This window comes from Cuculus canorus, chromosome 1 (assembly GCF_017976375.1).
Source record: "Cuculus canorus isolate bCucCan1 chromosome 1, bCucCan1.pri, whole genome shotgun sequence".
Lineage (NCBI taxonomy): Eukaryota > Metazoa > Chordata > Aves > Cuculiformes > Cuculidae > Cuculus > Cuculus canorus.
Genome location: NC_071401.1, coordinates 62,929,870 through 62,948,315, shown reverse-complemented (window position 1 = coordinate 62,948,315; position 18,446 = coordinate 62,929,870). Strand labels below are relative to the sequence as shown.

The 18,446-nt window shown below is 41.8% G+C and overlaps 1 protein-coding gene across 3 annotated transcripts in view; it reads left to right on the top strand.

Moving 5' to 3' along the window:
• The window catches only part of GRTP1 (growth hormone regulated TBC protein 1), a 47,556-nt gene that overhangs the window by 25,872 nt on the left and 3,238 nt on the right, over positions 1 to 18,446 (top strand). For all 3 annotated transcript variants that reach the window (XM_054059547.1, XM_054059532.1, XM_054059539.1), the window contains 2 exons: positions 16,978 to 17,150; positions 17,273 to 17,458. In XM_054059547.1, coding sequence (XP_053915522.1) covers positions 16,978 to 17,150; positions 17,273 to 17,458 — 359 coding nt within the window. The remainder of the gene's footprint in view (positions 1 to 16,977; positions 17,151 to 17,272; positions 17,459 to 18,446) is intronic.

The following is an 18,446-nucleotide window of genomic DNA, read 5'->3' as shown; positions in this document are numbered from 1 at the left end:
CAGGGTGGGTAGTATGAATCTTTGATGTAGTACAAATATTTTCATAGTCAGAAAACTTGTTGCTGATGCTCTTCCCCACCCCACCCCACCCCCCAGTTTGTTTGGAGTTTTTTCCCCTTTTATTCCCACTGCCCTCCTATATCATGGTTGAATTGTAGATTTATGAAATTGAAGGCAGGACAGATAAAATAATCAGCATAATTTCAGTGAAATATTGTGTTTATATATATGAGAGGGAAAAACTGTATCTATAAAGAAACTTAGTCAGATAAGTAAAGCATTGCCTTTCTGTTAGCAGTGCAAGGTATGGCATATTTTAATTTAAAGCCCTATAATTATTTGTTGGGGAAGCAGAGAAACATTTTATATTCTCCAGATCTTCAGAGGGGAAAGCAGCAATGATTTTTTGTTGGATGTGAACAGTTTGATTAGTCAACATTTTTCCTTGCTGATGCTCTTTTCTTCTTCTGTTTGCGTTAGAATCTGTTTTTCATCGCAACAGATATGCCTCCAGGACATGTCCTCATTTTCAAGCGTGTCCTGTCTCTGCCAGTTAAAGTGGTGGTGATTTAGGACAATTTAGAAATCCCTTCTCTGTCCTCTGCAGTGCCCCCATGAAAGCTTCCTTCTCGTGGCCCACATGCATTTAATTACATTAAACAGCTGCTTCTGTAGCTTGATGCTGACAGCAGATGAACCAAGCCAGCCACAGATCAATGTCATTGATTGAAAAATGTAGAACGTGACACATGGGAGCACTAGTGGTAGCTTTTAGGGGTCGTGACAGAGAAGGCCTCCCTAAGCTGTGGCTCACCTCCCTACTTGTACTGGGTTTTAGGTCTGGGTGGAGGTATGTGCTGTAGAATATGATGAAGGTATGACTGCTCCACCCACTGACAGGAGGGGGGACGACTTGGGAATGAGACCCCATCAGGAGTTTTCTCGCTGAATTGTTGTGTTCCACTCAGATGGAGTTAGCACAGCTGGAAGAGTGAGCCAGCAAAACTTACACGTTGGGTTGTTGGTATGTGGAGTTGTGTGCGCTCCATTCCTCTGGCTGAACGTAGCATTGCTGGGTACAGCTGGGTGAGGCCAGAAAGATCCTGCTTCTGCTGAAGGCAAGCCCAGTCTACTGCCTGTTGTGTCTGTCAGCTGCTGAGCCACGGATTTGGAGGGATTAGCAGCATATCTCATTTAAACACATCGAGGGGGGAAAAGAATTATTTGTTTAACTGAAGGTTTGGGTGTTACCAAGATCTCTTCTTCCCGGGTGCATTCAAAACAGATGGCTGGAACAGACAGTATTGCTCATAAGAAGCAGTATGGATTCAATTCAAGCTCTGAGTGGACGTGTCTGCAATATGCATTCAGTTTAGCTCTAGTGTTTCTGTTCTGTTCATAGCTCTGGTTCTTGTTGATAAATTATTTTGTTCTGTTGAGGAAATATTGGGGAGGTTGCTTTAGAAAGCATCAGGTAGGTGAGAACTTTTAACTATGATACTCTTGTATTTTATTTAAGGAGCGTATTTGTCATGTTTTACATATTTGTGATGAAATGGTGAGCTTAAGATAAGAAAAACTGGTCAATTTGGACTCACTTTAGCATTACAGTTATAGAATCATAGAATCACAGAATGCTTTGGTTGGAAGGGATCTTAAAGATCACCCAGTTTCAACCCCTCTGGGACACCTCCCACCAGACGAGGCTGCCCAAGGCCCCATCCAACCTGGCCTTGAAGGGGATGGGGCAGCCACAACTTCCCTACAGCAGAACAATTCCTGCCACCACCACTTCAGTGGTTCTCAGTTTGAAAGCAGCAGTGCCTATTAAGCTGTACTCTGAGAAGTCTACTGAACTATTATACTGGAGTTATTTACTCTTAATGAAAATCGGTTGTAAAGTACTCCTCTAGTGGTTGAGAGAGGTCTTATGGTTTCTACAGTAGCCTCTTCATCACAATTTTATACCCTTTTATTCTTGTGCCAGTGCTGACTTTTTTGGGAAAAAAAAATATCTTTCACATATTTTGAGGATACAAATAGTTTTACAATTATTTTGTATTACTAAGCTGCTTCAGTCAAATTTCTCTCTTGCATGAAAATCTTCTGTTCCCACTTTAACCTAATAATTATTTTGTGTGCTTGTTCCAGTTTGAATTGTTGGGTTTTTTTTTCAACTTAATCACAGTGGCACCCTTTTTTTTTTTCCAGTGGCAAATTTACCAGTGCCTTGTGCAGTGGCATTATTTTTCTTTTTTCACAGCTGAAATTGTTTTATTTGAGAGAGAAAAACTGTAGGATCTCTTTGCCTTTTTTCCCTTGTGGCACTGTGGTTTTGATTTGTGATCTCAGTAATAATGCATGTGCTATTGCTCTTCTCTCATTGTCAGTAGGTGTTTTATCCACAACTTATAGGAATTCATAACACCTTCTTGCTGAACTTTATTTGCACAGTCTTGTCCTTGCTATTTTAAATACCATGTCTCTTTGGTCTTTTCCCTGTCTTACTCTGTTGTGCCCTGTTTATTGACATGGGACAGTATCTCTCAGTTTAGGATTGTTAACCAATACCAGCCTTTTCTTTTTATCATATAGCATGGTTTTGGTTGGAAAAGACCTTTAAGATTGAGTCCAACCATCGATCCAGCCCTGTTGAGTCCACTACTGGACCATGTCTCCAAGTACCTCCAGGGTCAGTGACTCAACCACCTCCCTGGGCAGCCTGTTCCAATGCTTGACAACCCTTTCAGTAAAGAAATTCCTCCTAATATCCAACCTATATCTGCCCTGGTGCTTCTTGAGGCTATTTCCCCTTGTCCTGTCACTAGCTACTAGGGAGAAGAGACCAACCTCTCCTTGCTACAAGCTCCTTTTAGGTAGTTGTAGAGAGCGATAAGGTCTCTGCTCAGACTCCTTTTCTCCAAACTAAATAACCCCAGCTCCCTCAGCCACTCCTTATAAGACTTGTGCTCTAAACCCTTCACCAGTTTCATTGCCCTTCTCTGGACACGCTCCAGCATCTCAATGTCCTTATTGTAGTGAGGGGCTCAAAACTAAACACAGTACTCCAAGGTGCAACCTGACTAGTGCCGAATACAGGGGAAGGATCACTTCCCTAGTCTTGCTGGCCATGCTGTTCCTGATACAAGCTAAGATGCCATTGGCATTCTTGGCCACCTGGGCACACTGCTGGCTCATATTCAGCCAGCTGTCAACTAACACCCCTAGGTCCTTCTCCTCCAGGCAGCTTTCCAGCCATTCTTCCCCAAGCCTGTAGTATTGCATGGGGTTTTTGTGACCCAGGTGCAGGGCCCAGCATTTGGCCTTGTTAAACCTCATACAGTTGGTCTCAATCCATTGATCCAGCCTGTCCAGGTCCCTCTGTAGATCCTGTCTACCCCCAGGCAGATCAATGGTATCACCCAACTTGGTATCATCTGCAGACACTGAGGGTGCACTCAATTCCCTTGTCCATGTCATTGATAAAGATATTAAACAGAACTGACCCCAACGTTGTTAATAAAAATGTTACATTTATGTATAGCCTACAAGAACTCTCCAAGAATCAGTCTAGCAGCCTTCCTTCAGCCCAGTACTTGTTAGCTTTCTGGGTTTTTTTTTAAAGTTTTTCACCCTCATGCACTGCCTGGTTGTTTATCAATAAATAAAAATAAGAACAGTTTTCAATGACGAAGTAGTCACAAAAGTAGTAGACTGCACTGAACTAAGTGGCATTATCTACAAGGACACAAGGTGCTACACAAGATACCTCTTTGGTGGGTAGCTTAGCAGCCGCCAGTTAAGACAAATAAATGTCTGTGTATTGAGATAACAGATGATCTAACACATTTCTGTTCTGAGTTCTCTGTGGTTCCCAGTTGTATCAGCCATAGACTTGCAGGTACTGTTGCATAAGAGATTAGGCATACTAAGAGACATGAATATTTGAACTGAATAATAACATAGAATCATATGGTTGGGAAGGACCTTTGAGATCATTGAGTCCAACTGTACCTGTCCACTACTAAACTATATCCCTGAGGACCTCATCTACCCATCTTCTAAATACCTCCGGGGCTGATGACTCAACTACTTCCCTGGGCAGCCTCTTCCAGTGCCCAATAACCCTTTTTGGTGAAGAAATTTTTCCTGATGTCTCGTTTGAACCTGCCCTGGTAAAACATAGTTATGTATCAAACACTTGGATATACTCCTTCAATTGATTCATGTTATAACATTTAAAATCCCATCACATGGAATTCCAGGTTTGAAGGGAAGGGCCACTTGAGAAATGCAGAGTGCAATGCTCTGCTGTCTTTACAGTATTTCTATTTATACTGCTTGATTTTAGTTGCAGTTCAGCATGTATTTATTTCGTTCTTGTGGCTGAATTTACTTTGATACCCTGATTGGCTATTGCTAGGGAACCTCTGCCTGTAGTACTGGCTAGGTAGCTGCGTCTCTTAAGACCTGCATCTCCAAATGGGAGTAGAACTTTTTTTTCACATGAGGCATTTTATTCAGCTGTGCAGACAAAGGAAACTTGCTAGACCTTAAAAGTAGTAACATTAAGCTGAATTTGCAGCCTGTGAAGGAGACCATCATGATGAAAAGCACGTCCTTTCACATAGAAGACTTGAGCACTGCTTTTGGTGTGCAATGCTCCTTGCAAGATGATTTGTAATATGCATGACCTCATGTTTGCAAAGTAGCTTTTGATAACCAAGCTTTTTTATAGCACCATCAACCCAAAATTATTCAGATCAATCAATTCTGTGCTGTTTGCTTATCTTCTCCTCTGGGAAGCTATAGGGCTGTGAGCTGGTAGAGTTCTCACTCATCCTTAGAAAGTTCCTCTGTGATCACGCATGAAGCCATAGCAGTGCGCACCTCTGAAATATGACATCATATCTACCACTAGAGAGGAAGGCTTGGCTGGCAGGCTGAATAATTAGGAGTTTTGAACTGTGTGGTTCTGACATGTTTTACTGTTGCCCAGCAGCCACGATGAAAGCATGAATCTTTGAACAGTAGAGGTCAGTTGTATTTACCTGGGAATTAAGCATGCAGTGTCCTGTTAAGCTGAACGTGGAATGTAGGTGTCATCATGTGCCTGTATTTAGAAACCATGATAAGCCTGAAATGCTTATTACTTACAGGTCTGAACTGCTCAGGGATTTGAGAGACTTTAGCAAGGAGGAAATGAGTAACTGATGTTTTTCTTCTTTAAAATGATACATATATTTATACTTCTGGAATAACTTATTTCCTGTATATATTGTACGCCCACTCTATATCACAAGCCTCATGAATAAGAAAACAATCTCAGCATTCAGCAGGTGTGCTTTAGATTGCTGGGTAGAAGTCTTAGTTCGTCTACACCAGAAATTTGACAAGAATATATTCTTGTCGGCCTTACTTTTGTGAGGAAACGTGGTAAGTTTCAGCTATGCAAAGTGTTAACATCTATAGTGTTTAAAAATGCTGAAGAATATTGTGTTCCTTGATATGGCTGTATTGACACTGGAAGGAGGACATAAATGACTTATTCCACCCATAAAAGTCAAGTATGCCTCTCTCCTTCTGGCAAGCAAGCCTTGTATTAACATAACATCATTGTGCTGAACTTGAGGTATCTTGAATAGCTTCTCTGTGGTGCAGCTCTGGATGGGACTGCAGCCTCTGGCTGCCTGTGCAGGCAGTGGTGTTTGCCTGTTTATCCCCTCAGTAAATCAAAGTTTCATCTCTTTCAAAAGCCACCAGCAAAATACTTCTCAAATGAAATCTTACTTCAGATAGGACTGATCAAGTAGAATTCCCTGGCTGCATACAAAGGAGGAAAGCAGGGAGATGGAGGCGAACACAGAAGTGTGGGTTTGGGGGAAGAGTTTGCTCAATGCAGATCCTAATGTACAGTTTTGTGTTTTAGCTTGTAAATCCTCATAAGATGTATTCGTATGCTTGAAGTAATCCATGCGTTGAATACCAAGACTCTTAAAATTGGAAATGTAACTGGATTTGCTGTACAAGAAGCCAGATGAGGAATCATAGAATGCGTTGGGTCGAAAGGGACCTTAAAGATTATCCAGTTCCAATCCCCCAGCCGTAGGCAGGGACACTTCCCACCAGACCAAGCTGTTCAAGGCCCCATCCAACCTGGCTTTGAACACTTCCAGGGAGGGAGCATCCGTGACCTCTCTGGGCAACCTGTGCAAGTGCTTCACCACCATCATTGTGAAGAATTTCTTCCAAATGTCTAGTCTAAATCTTCCCCCTTCTGATTTAAAGGCATTCCCTCTTGTCGTATCACTACATGCCCTTGGAAAAAGTCCCTTCCCAGCTTTCCTGTAGGCTTCCTTCAGGTACTGGAAGGGAGGTCTCCCTGGAGCCTTCTCTTTTCCAGGCCAAACAACCCCAACTCACTCAGCCTGTCCTTGTATGGGAGGTGCTCCAGCCCACTGATCATCTTTGCAGCCGTCCTCTGGACCTGTTCCAACAATTCCATACCCTTCTTATGTTGGGGATTCCTCCCGTTCCCTCTGCAGTGAACAAGTTTGGCTGGCACTTCTCTTTGTGAAAAGTCCTAGACTTGGTCTGAAAGAAATACCCTACCACCACTCCTGGTGGTGTGCTCAAACTATAAGTCACTCTTACTAAAAATGTTTGCTCTACTTTTTATTGGCATTTGCCTTGTTCTAACTTGCAGCTATTGCTTCTTTTTAAGGCTTCCTCTTGCAATATTAAAAAGCCAATAATGCCTAGAGTGTTTTCTCTATGAAGTGTTGAAGTTTGCTTTTAATCTTCCTTGCATAAATTATACAAGCAAAGATTCCTTACAGAGCTCACTTTTTGTAAATAGTGTTGGTAACCTTTTCTTTCACATCCTTTCCAGTTCTTCAGCTTCCTGCCTTAAATGTGACTATCAGGGCTCGATGTAGTTTTCTAACCTCATTTTTGCTTATGCCGTATACAGAGATGACATGCTCTTACCTTCAGTAGTGAATATATTCCAAAGTGAATATACTTTGGCTTTTCCTGAGCTAAGGTGTGCTTACTCTGGATTTATCATATTTGCAACTTAGGATTCTGCAAAATTGTTTCTTTTAAATTGCTCAATTGTATTTTCAAGGTTTTCTTTTTAATATGGCAGAGCATGAACAGCACTGACAGCAGGCTTTGTGTATCAAAATACAGTGTAATGCATATGGAGCATAGGTGGCTACATAAAGAATGTTTGTGGAAGGAGATGTGCTTTAGGAGTAAAGGAAATTATATGAAAAACATTGCACACAGTGGTAACTTTTATCTACCTACATGTGCAGGAAGTGTCACTGTTTAGTTTCCGAGAGATGCTTGGGAAATACAGCCTTGGTTGTTTCATATTCCTTTTGAATACTGTGTTCAGTTTGGGGATCCTCATTGCAAGAAGGACATTGAAGTGCTAGAGCGTGTCCAGAAAAGGGCAATGAAGCTGGTGAAGGGTCTGAAGAGCAAGCCTTAGGAGAGGCTGCTGAAGGAACTGGCATTGTTTAGCCTGGAGAAGAGGAGGCTGAGGAGAGACCTTTTCATTGTCTACTACCTAAAAGGAGGTTGTAGTGAGGTGAGGGTTGTCTCTTCTCCCAGGTAACAAGTGATAGAATGACAGCAAATGGCCTTAAGCTGCACCAAGGGAGGTTTAGATTGGATATCAGGAAGAGTTTCTTCACCAAAAGGGTTCTCAAGCATTGGAACAGGCTGCACAGGAAGGTGGTTGAGCAACCATTTCTGGACGTATTTAAAAGGTGGGTGCTCAGGGATATGGTTTGGTAGTGGACCGGTATGGTTGGACTCGATCTCAAAGGTCTTTTCCAACCAAATGATTCTATTTGAAGTTCAGAAGACTTGAATGCTTTACAAAGTTTTCAGTTTCTGGCCAGTGGAGAGTTCTCATTTGTTCCTCTTATAGCTTTAAAACCTGTTCCTTCAAGACTGAAGTTAATTCTCATTAGTTTCCTCAAGCTCAAAGTACGAGAATTGTAGCTTTCGTTCCCCTTCTCTTCAGACTGAAGGGTTGGATCGATTTCCCTTTCCAAATACCAGGCTAGAACCACGTGTGTCTGTCCAGGTTTCTATTTTGAGCCTCCTGCTTCTGTCCCAGTCTTTTAAGTAATGTGCTCAGTAGTTTTTATGACATGACTGTAGCGTTCTTGTAAAAAGCTGAAGAAAACGTAGCACAGAGGTGGTTCTTAAGTGTGAGAGAATCTGAATGGTGTGTTTTGTGCTGAGGTGTTAATTTTTGTCAGTGTGGTGACTGATAAAACAGCTGTTCATAATCACATAGAGGAATTAAAAAGCCACAGATCCAGCTGAAGTCATCAGTCATTAAGCCTCACTGTACATTTGTAATCATGTTTGTTTCCCCTACAGGTGTGATAAGCAGTTGTGCTGGTCTTCAGTGTTTGATTGTTCATGAATTTCCTCTCCATTTGAGGAATCATGGAATCATGGGATAGGTTGAGTTGGAAGAGACCTTAAAGATCATCTCATTGCAACCCCCCTGCCATGGGCAGGGACACATCCCACTAGATCAGGCTGCCCAAGGACCCATCCAACCTGGCCTTGAACATTTCCAGGAAGGGGAAATCGACTTCCCTGGGCAACCTGTGTCAGTGCCAGGAAACTGGTGTTAGAAGTCTATCCAAGTGTTTTGCAAATTAAAAGTCTTGGCTCCTGTGAGCATCGTCAACCTAGTGAACTGCAGCCTTCTCCAAAGCGTGCAACTCTTTATAGACTGGGGCAATTCATCGAGTGCAATGCCTGGAGTCAGGCCAAGCTGTTTGGAAATAGTGAATGACCCATGTCCATTGGTGTCTTTCAACTCACTGATAACTGTGAAAACCACACTAACCACAAAAAGAGCAATTCCAATGGTAGTGGATACAAAGAGGGCAGAGGAGGAAAAAGAGGAGAATTAGCCAACAGTATTTTGCTTGGAGCTATATGTTATCTGTACAGGAGTGCTTTGGTAGCTGTAATCTTAATCTAGGCTAGTTTTTAATGACACTAATGTCTCTACTGAGCAGCTTATATAACAGATGAGCTGCTGTTTTTTTAGTGAAAAATTAAAACATTAGACAGTTTTGCTCTCCTTAACTGGAATGTCTGAAAGTTGCATTTGTGCTTTCAAAGGTGCTGCCAACTTCAACTCGTTTCTCTGAGAGGTTACATGTGGAGTCTTTATTTCTTTGTATTTCATCACTTCTGTAATGCCTGGAAGGATATAATCTTTGTCTTTCTTTCCATTGTCTTTAGAATAAGCACACATCCCTCTGCAGTTTTCAAATGGTAGCAACTGCATCTTCTCAGAATCCCACCATGCTGTATGAAATGCAAATGGGAAACCAAAGGGCTCTTTCTACTCCACAGGATCCATATTCCAAATTTGGGGTCAGAAGTAAGAGATGAATATGGGTAGATAAGATTATGTACCTTTCTGTGCTTGCTGAAAAGGTGTTAATAATTTCTCAAAATACTTTTATAGAATCATTAGGTTGGAAAAGACCTTTGAGATCAAGTCCAAGCAAACCTGTCCAGTACTAAGCCATATCCCTGAGCATGTCATTTACCCCTCTTTTAAATTCCTCCAGGGATGGTGACTCAACCACCTGCCTTGGCAGCCTCTTCCAGTGCCTGAGAACCCTTTATGTAGTCTCCGTATCACAACCAATAAGCATACATAAAATGCTTGCATTCTCTATTTTTTCTAAGGTAATTCTGCCACCCAAAATTAATTGGGCTGGTTTATGTTTTTTTAAAGCTGAAGTTCAGTTGTGAATGATAGAACTACTGCTGGTTCTGGCGTGAGTTCGGTACCTCGGGGACAGCAACTGTGGTTCAATTTAGTTCAATGAAGGACAAATAAAATATGGCTTGAACCTGGTTTGGATTGTTTGTTGGGTGGTTTTTTTTCAGTTCCCTGGAGGATTACAAACTTATGTTTTAAAAATAACACAGTTAAGAGTTCATCTTGCCATTTAACCACCTATCTGCAGGATATCGCTTTGGCCAGAACATCTGCAGGGGGTCACTTTGGCCTGATATTGCAAAAAATAATTGGCAGTACTCTTGGTTTTCCTCCTTTTCCTGTTGTGAATTTCTGATTTCCTCAAAACATAGATTGTCCAACTTTTTATGCCGGGCATGTGATGTAGATTCTTAGAAGACCTATTGCACTTTTTTAGACTATCCCATAGCAGAAATAAAAAGTTGCCGTGCCTTCTTGGACGAAGCAGGTTTAGAGTCACCAGCAGGGAGAACAAGTGAGTCAGTAAATGGAGGAGGAACAGCATAAATGGCATTTACGTGTTCTGAAGGTGGAAGGGACTGCTATCATAATCTAGTTTGACCTCTCTGTAACTGAAGTCATGAAACTCATTCTGTGTGCGTTGCATGAAGTTCATAAATTCAGCTATGACAACGTATCTTTTTGGAAAGGAAGACTTTGCACTGCCAAAGTAATTTAAAATAGTTCGTATTCAGTAACATGAAAACAGCTAAGTTTTTATAGTGAAGGATTACTGGAAAGGATTTTTTTTCCCCCACAAAGGCACATGGTGGAATCTGTTTCTGTTTTGACTTGAAATGTAGAACTGAATGCTTTTCATGAAACTGGCCAGTTCTGACCATGGCAGCCTCTGCTTTTGCCTGTCAGCACTGGGGCTCTGTTTGTTTCTTCTGGATTCCAGTAAATCCAGTAGCAAATGGTAACATGAATCTCCAGCAAGAAGACGTTTTAAATGTTGATATGGATATAAAAATAAACCATTTTTGCTTCTTTGGAGGAGGAAGAACTTTAATTCCCCTATTTTCCCTCACCATGGCTGTCATGGACATTGTAAACATATTCTTGTGAATAAAATACTTGATATTGCCTGTGGCTGTGAGAAAAGTTAAACCAGGTAATTCTTGATTTTTCAGTTTGGGCAAACAAATTGGACCTCTAAGACAAATCACTGGGTTTGACACAGGCTGGGTTATAAAGGCTCTTGAAATCACAGTTAGAAATGCTGGAAGATAAGCAGCAGAGCTGAGGTCTTGTCTTGAGTATTTCTGTAGCGCTAAGAATTCATATCATGCCAGTTCCAGTAGGAGTATTTATATTTAACCTGACATATGCACAACAGACTTAAAGGATTCTTTTTTAACTTGTGCAGCTCTGACTTGTAGAGGTAATTTAAGGCTCTAAGAGTACTGCTTCTTCAACTTGTATTTTTGGAACCTCTTAATCTATTCGTAACAGAGAACAAGGTCGTACAGTCCCTACAAGCTTTATCCTTATTTCCTGCAAATCTCATTACTGCTCTGGAGTGCAAGCACAGTTATGTCTTAGTCCTGGACATCCTGGTAGGATTCAGAGAGGTGCTAATTATTGTGATAGGTACAGTGAAATATAGTTTAAGGAACATCTCTGCCAGATGCTGAACTAGAACAGGTTTCAAGCTAAGTGACAGAATGCCACAGTTAGTGCTTTTTCTTAACGAAAAGCCCATAAAACAAGGAAAAACATCCCTTAATCTCATCTCCTGTGTTGTACAGTAGCATTAAAATATCCGCCAGTTGGTGAAGCTGGCTTTTCCTTTTTGCTGCTCAAGGAAGAGAAGCTGACAATCCTGGCAGAGCTGTGGGGCTGCTATTCAGGGTCAGGACTTGGAGGAAGGGATGCTTGGTGGGGTGAATTCCGTGTGGGATGCTGCCTGCATTGCCCCCTGCTGTGTTCTCGGGCTCTCCTAAACTTAGCTAAGTATCCAAAATGCATAGGCAGGCACCAGGAATGACCAACTAAGCAAAGCAGTTGAACGTGGGTAGTAAGCAACAGACAAAGGAAGGTTGACAGGAAAATAAGGAAGGCCAAGGACTGTTTTACAAAAGAGCTTGGAAATGTGGAGTTTCATACTAGGAAACTTAATTTTCATCAAGACATTTTTCTGGAATTTAGTAATAAGCATTTACTAATAGAATATAATAATACTTACAATACAATATTTCATTCATTGCCTTCCAGAAGAAGATGCGATGAAAATTAGTGTAGTGTGTGATCACCTTAACGTTATTGCTTCCATTAGACAATTTCAGGAATAAAAGGAAGTGATCTGGCTCTGTGTTTTTCAGGGGGATATATATTCCCCTGGGAATATACACGAAAGGCAAGAAATGTGAAATGTGATTGAAGGGGAATGCAGTTTGTTCTGTGAATGTCCAGAGGACATTCCTATAAATCAACCAAGATCAATAGATACACAATATAATCAGCCTACATATGACTTGACTTTTTTTTTCAATCAGTAAGTGGCAGATCGTGAGCAGTTACTGACTCAGATCCATTCTAGGTCATCAGCTACTCAGTATTTTGCCAGATTGTTGAGAGGGAAAAGTAATTAATATGCTAATTAATTGTGGATCATGCAAACCTAGAATCATAGAATGGTTTGGGTTGGAAGATCATCTTAATTCCAACCACCCTGCCATGGGCAGGGACACCTCCCAGCAGACCAGGCTGTTCAAGGCCCCATCCAGCCTGGCCTTGAACCGCTTACCTTGATGAAGGGAGGGGGCATCCACAACTTCTCTGGACAGCCTGTGCCAGTGCCTCACCACCCTCATCATGAAGAGTTTCTTCCTAATGTCTAATTTAATTTAAAGCCATTCTCCCTAGTCCTATCACTACATGCCTTTGTAAAGAACCCCTCCCCAGCTTTCCTGTAGCCCTTCCAGGTCCTGGAAGGCTGATATAAGATCTCCGTGGAGCCTTCTCTTCTGCAGGCTGAAGAACTCTCTCTCTCAGCCTGTCCTCATAGCAGAGATGCTCCAGCCCTCCGATCATCTTTGTAGCCTCCTCTGGACTCGTTCCAACAGCTCCGTATCCCTCTTATGTTGAGGATTCCAGAACTGGACACAATAATCCAGATGAGGTCTCAAAAGAGAGGAATAGAAGGGCAGAATCACTTCTCTTGACCTGCTGGCCACGCTTCTTTTGATGCAGCCCAGGACGTGTTTGGCCTTCTGGGCTGTGAGTGCACATTGCCGGCTCATGTCAAGCTTCTCACCAACCAGGACCCCCATGTCCATCTCCACAGGGTTGCTCTCAATCGCATTGTCCTCCATCCTGTATTGAAACTGCAGATTGCCCTGACCAAAATCTCAAATAATTTGTAAGATAAGATATGGAAGGAACATAAAGCTAATGTATTTTGATGGTAGGCGAGTAAAACTAATTTGCTGCGCAGGATCTTTGTAGTGGACAGGAGGGCTAGGCTTATGTAGACTTGTTTGTAAACAGGATATTTTGACTTTAGGGAGAGATGCTGGCCAGAGCAGCCAATTATAAATGATAATGGAAATTGGGCACACAGTGAAATGTTTGCAGCGAGGGAGAACTGCAGGATTTTTGCTGAGGGGACGCTTCCAGAAGGCTTAGGGATTGGGCATCCCTAGCAAATAAGAACAGAAGAGCCGTGGAGGTTAGATGTTACCAAACACTTGGGCACTGGACCAAGTTAGAAAATCATTTTGACTAGCGAGACCAGACGCGGACCATGAACGGTGGCTTGAGCGTGATGATGGATACTCTTCTGACTCCCAGTGTACTTCTGGCTGTCCCTGTGTAGCCCTGATAACTTGATGCGTGTCCTTCGGGCAGAGTACAGGCCAGGGTGCTGCTGCCTTTTGCTCCGGGGCAGCTGTGCCTGGGGGCCTGGCACCGCTGCAGGGGTAGCGCTGCCCTGGGGAGAGCGATGTTAGAGCTGTAAGGTTGGGTCTGTGCTGCCCCTAGGCTACTGCTGTGCTGTTACGTTCCTTGTAAATGATCTGTGGGTAAGGTTTGCACAAATAGGTCTTGCAGGAATGTTTCTGGAGGGCTGGAAATGCAGGTGTCCCAACTTGGGGCGCTAATTTTGTGTATATATACTTATATGTATAAACATGTGTGTATAGAGAGAGTAAAACTAGACATATTGAATTGTAATTGTATATTACATATAAGTATCATTAATACCCACAGCAGCTATAATTAACGTATAACAATTACATGTAAAATTGCCTTCCATGCAGATTCTTTTAATGCAACTTCTTTCTGGCAGCCAATAGCCCGGCAAAAACCTGCTACTGAATTATTAGCATTTGCATAAACTCATTAATCCCTCCTCCTGCTTGTTTTGCAGTGGCGCTGTACCAGGATATAAGGGAGCCACTCCCGCTCCACAGGAACAGCAGGAGGCTGCCCCAGATAAATGAATAGCTCCTTCTTGCTTTCTGCCCAGCAGTACGATCTAACAAACCTGAACGAAAGGTTAATGTACAGGGAGGACTCCTGGCTGCTCCAGTGGTTCAAGGAGTGATATTTGCGGGTTGCCTGGCTGTTAACTTCTTACTCGCCAGCTTTCAAAAAGCTGGGTGGGTGTTTGGTTGCATTTGCACTGAGATCCTGACATTTACTTTGCTGTACAAATTAAAAATAGCAGCTGCTGTTAGTTTCGGCATTATCGGATGATTGCAGCAGCGCAGAGCAGAGAGCGTGTGGGCTGCTGTCCTTCCTCCTGAGGACACTCTCGCTGGTGGTAACTTGAAGAAGTCTTAAGTACTCGCATTTCTCAGGAGCACAAGAAAGAAAAATAATGGCTTGTGGATGTATGCAAGGAGGAGGAAGGGGTAGGAAAGGGAAGAAATGTGATTGCAGGGGAGGGCGGTTTGTTCTGTGAAATGTGATTCTTTGGTTTTCACTTACATTAAAGCAGCATTTAAAAAAAAGGATTACTTGGCCAGTAATTACCTGCATTCCAATTCACAAATGAGCACAATGCTAACACAAAATATGGAGAAAGAGAGGGGTTTGTGTCATCTTCAACATCGTGGTGTGATTTCTTTTGGTTTTGGCACTTTTTTTCGTGGGATTACTTGTGCTTTAGCTCTCTGAGCTTTCCCTGCAAGCAACTGAAAGGCAAATGGTTAAAGGAATGTATATAGTGGCAGTGACTCTTAGATCTGTAGAGGACTTTCACCTATCATTCTTCAGTGGGAACAAAGAAAATAACGATCACAGACAAAAAGCTAATTTGTAAAAGTTGAATGTGATGCTCTTTAAAACCGTATAAACTCCTAGAGATGTACTGCAGTTTGAACAGGACAAATGGAGAGCAAATAGCTCCTGGGGTAGGAATTCTGTTCAAGAAAACTATTGGCACAGAAAAGAGTGGAATGTGAAACTGCTCTTGTGATTTCATTAGAGAAATTAAAGTGGTTATGCATGTACTGCATCATTTGGACATCTTAAACTTATTTGTGGCACTGGGAGGTTTTATTTAAATTATTTCAGACAAATGGATTTTGCTGATTCTGTCACTCATGTGAACCACTGGGCTATGCTTTGTGTGTGTCTGTGAACCGTGGCACAAGCCAGCTAAGTTAGAGAAACCTGAATTGCTACTTTCCACGTTCAGTGAAGGAAAGAAGCACGTAGAAAGGTGTTTGTGTTATCAGTTATTTCTTTCAGTAAATGTTAATAATGTAGGTCCAGTCAGCAAAGCACTAGTGAATCATCATGATGGCTTTCCAGGGCTGGAGCCATTAGGTTCAGCTTAAATGTTTCCTGTCATCACCTAAACCAAAAATATGAATTCCTTAAACACCTCTGTCAGTTTTGTCCCTTGTCGGGCACCTGAACTCTTCCAAACTAAAATACTCTTTTTCTTCCTTTAAGTAGCCCCAGAACTACTTGTTTATAGAATGGAAGTGCTTGTTATTCAGCCTGCACCTTGGTAATAAAAACGCTTGCCCTGTGAAACAGGCTGTGGAGTAATAGTTGTGTGCTCTGTTTTTGATAGAACCATAGAATTATTTGGTTAGAAAAGGTCTTTGATATCACCAAGTCTAACCATACCTCGAGTCCAACCTTACCTCTGCCCATCTTTTAAATCCCTCCAGGGATGGTGACTAAACCACCTCCCTGAGCAGTCTCTTCCAGTGCCTGACAACCCTTTTGGTGAAGAAGTTTTTACTGATATCCAACCTAAACCTTCCCTGGCGCATCTCATCCTATCGCTTGTTACCTGTGAGGAGAGACCAGCACCCACCTCGGTACAACCTTCGAGGTAGTTGTAGAAAGCAGTAAGGTCTCCTCCTCTCCAGGCTAAACAACCCCAGTTTCCTCAGCCACCTCTCATAAGGCTTGTGCTCCAGCTTCTTCACCAGCTTAACTTTCTTGATTTTGGATTTAATGGATTAGTGCAGTGACCTGCAGTGTGGGATATGCAAGTCTAATTCCAGTCCATCTCACGGATAAATTAAGTAGGAAGAGATGTTGCCTTGGGGAACCTGTCATTCATTTCCTTTTGGAATTATTCTATGAGAAGCTGGATTTTTGCCTCACGGAAAAGAAAGAAAAACTTCATTTAATGGCTAGGTCACACCCTAGAGGTGGTGTCTGGCCTCCAGCAACACTGCACAGCTGATGCTCCCAGAAATAGACATTTCTAGTTTGTGACTGGACTTAGTCTAAAGGCTATGGGTTGTTTTGGGAAATTCTTGTTACTTGTCTGGGTATTGTGTGGACCAGGGGCTGCAGACCCCACACGTGGGAAGGAGGTGGTGGTTATATTGAACTGCTTAAATGTGAGTAAGGTTTTTGTAGTTTAAGCTAGTAGTTAAAAATTTTGCCTGCATTATCGTTCCTTGGGAGGGAAAAAAAATTACCACAAAATATCAGAGAGAAAGAAGCTACTTTGGTAGGCACGAATGAAGTGTTTGTGTAGAGGGATCAGGCCTGGCTGAAAAAGAAGTGCTCTATGACCGCAATGCAGACATCTTCGCTGCACGGTTTAATTTACTCCAACTAGGGATTCACAGCCTCATCATGCCTTTACATACTCAGGCGTACAGGATGTTCTCCTCAATTTTGTGGAAAAATCACATCCACAGATTTCTAAATTCCAGTTTCTTCTCTCCAAGATTATTACAGTCCTGCGATGTTGGGCCTGAAAACTGATCAGGAAGTCCTCGGAGAACTTGTGAAAATGAAAGTTCCAGCTGTGGCAGAGCTGATGGAAAGACATGGAGTCATGTGGACCCTAGTGGTGTCACGCTGGTTTATATGCTTGTTCATTGACATTCTTCCAGTAGAGGTAATCAATAACAGAAAGTTCTCTTAATATAAACTCGCACATTATTTCATCTGTAATGCTTTAGCAGTCGTTACCTACTGGAAATCAACAAACTGTAATCTGAATTCTCTCCTTTCCTGCAGACTGTGCTCCGAATATGGGATTGTTTATTCTACGAAGGGTCAAAGATCATCTTCCGCGTAGCCTTAACGTTAATTAAGCAACATCAAGCTTTTATTTTGGAAGCCACAAATTTCCCTGACATTTGTGATAAATTTAAGCAGATCACCAAAGGAACATTCGTAACTGAGTGTCACAGCTTCATGCAGGTAATTTCTCTGCGGCTTTTAGTTGTTACAAATTGAAAACAAGACTGACTGAGAAATGTTTTCATCAGGCAAAAAGATGGATTCAGTTAGGAAAAACATATCTGTAGGAATTTCTGAAAGGCTGAAAAATATTTTTACACAAACCTTTTAAAGAATTACAATCTAAATCCACATATAGTAAACCATTACTGGTTTACTGGCATTATCTGTCATACAGGGAAAAAAAATCTTTTTACCCTTTTTACCAGTTAATGCGGGAAGTCTGATCAGAAAATAACTTTAATGCATCCTTTTAGTGACCTCTGCATTGTGTTTGTGTGCTTTTTTCAGATGAATTCTACCAAAATATTGTAGAATAGCTACAAAGTGTGTTTTAAACTTGCATTGATAAATCCTCATAGTTCCAGAATATAAAGCATTATGTCAAAGAAGAAAACGGTAGCACCAAGTTCTTTTCTCGAGACAAAATTCATGAAGTTGAGGACGCAAGACTTATGACAACCTGCAAACTAAGCATTATTCTTTTAAACTATTAATAGATTGGATGCCAAATCTGTATAAAACACCCGATTCAGAGCTTAAGTCAGAAGATTGAAATGTAAAAGATGTTAATTGCAAAAAAAAACCCCAACAAACCCAAACAACAGGAACAGATCTGTCATAAATCACTTGGCCAACTCTGCTACTGTTTGCTAAGAGTGCACAAAACTGCATCCCAACAGGTGACTCCTACTCCTAAAAATGTTTTGCGCTCATGTCACAGCTCTCTGCTTAGGTTTGTCATAGCAGAATATCATTCATGTTTTGTCTTTGCTTGCATAGAAGAAAAATAAACTTAACTTACTGGTGTAAGTTAAAATAAATCTCAGATACAGCTTAATTTAGAAGGGAGGCTCATAAAGGGTTTAGAAATAGGGGTTTTGTTGAATGTTAACTGCCATGAGAATACCAGTTCAGAGGCCAATGCAAATGCTTGTCCTTGAAGGAC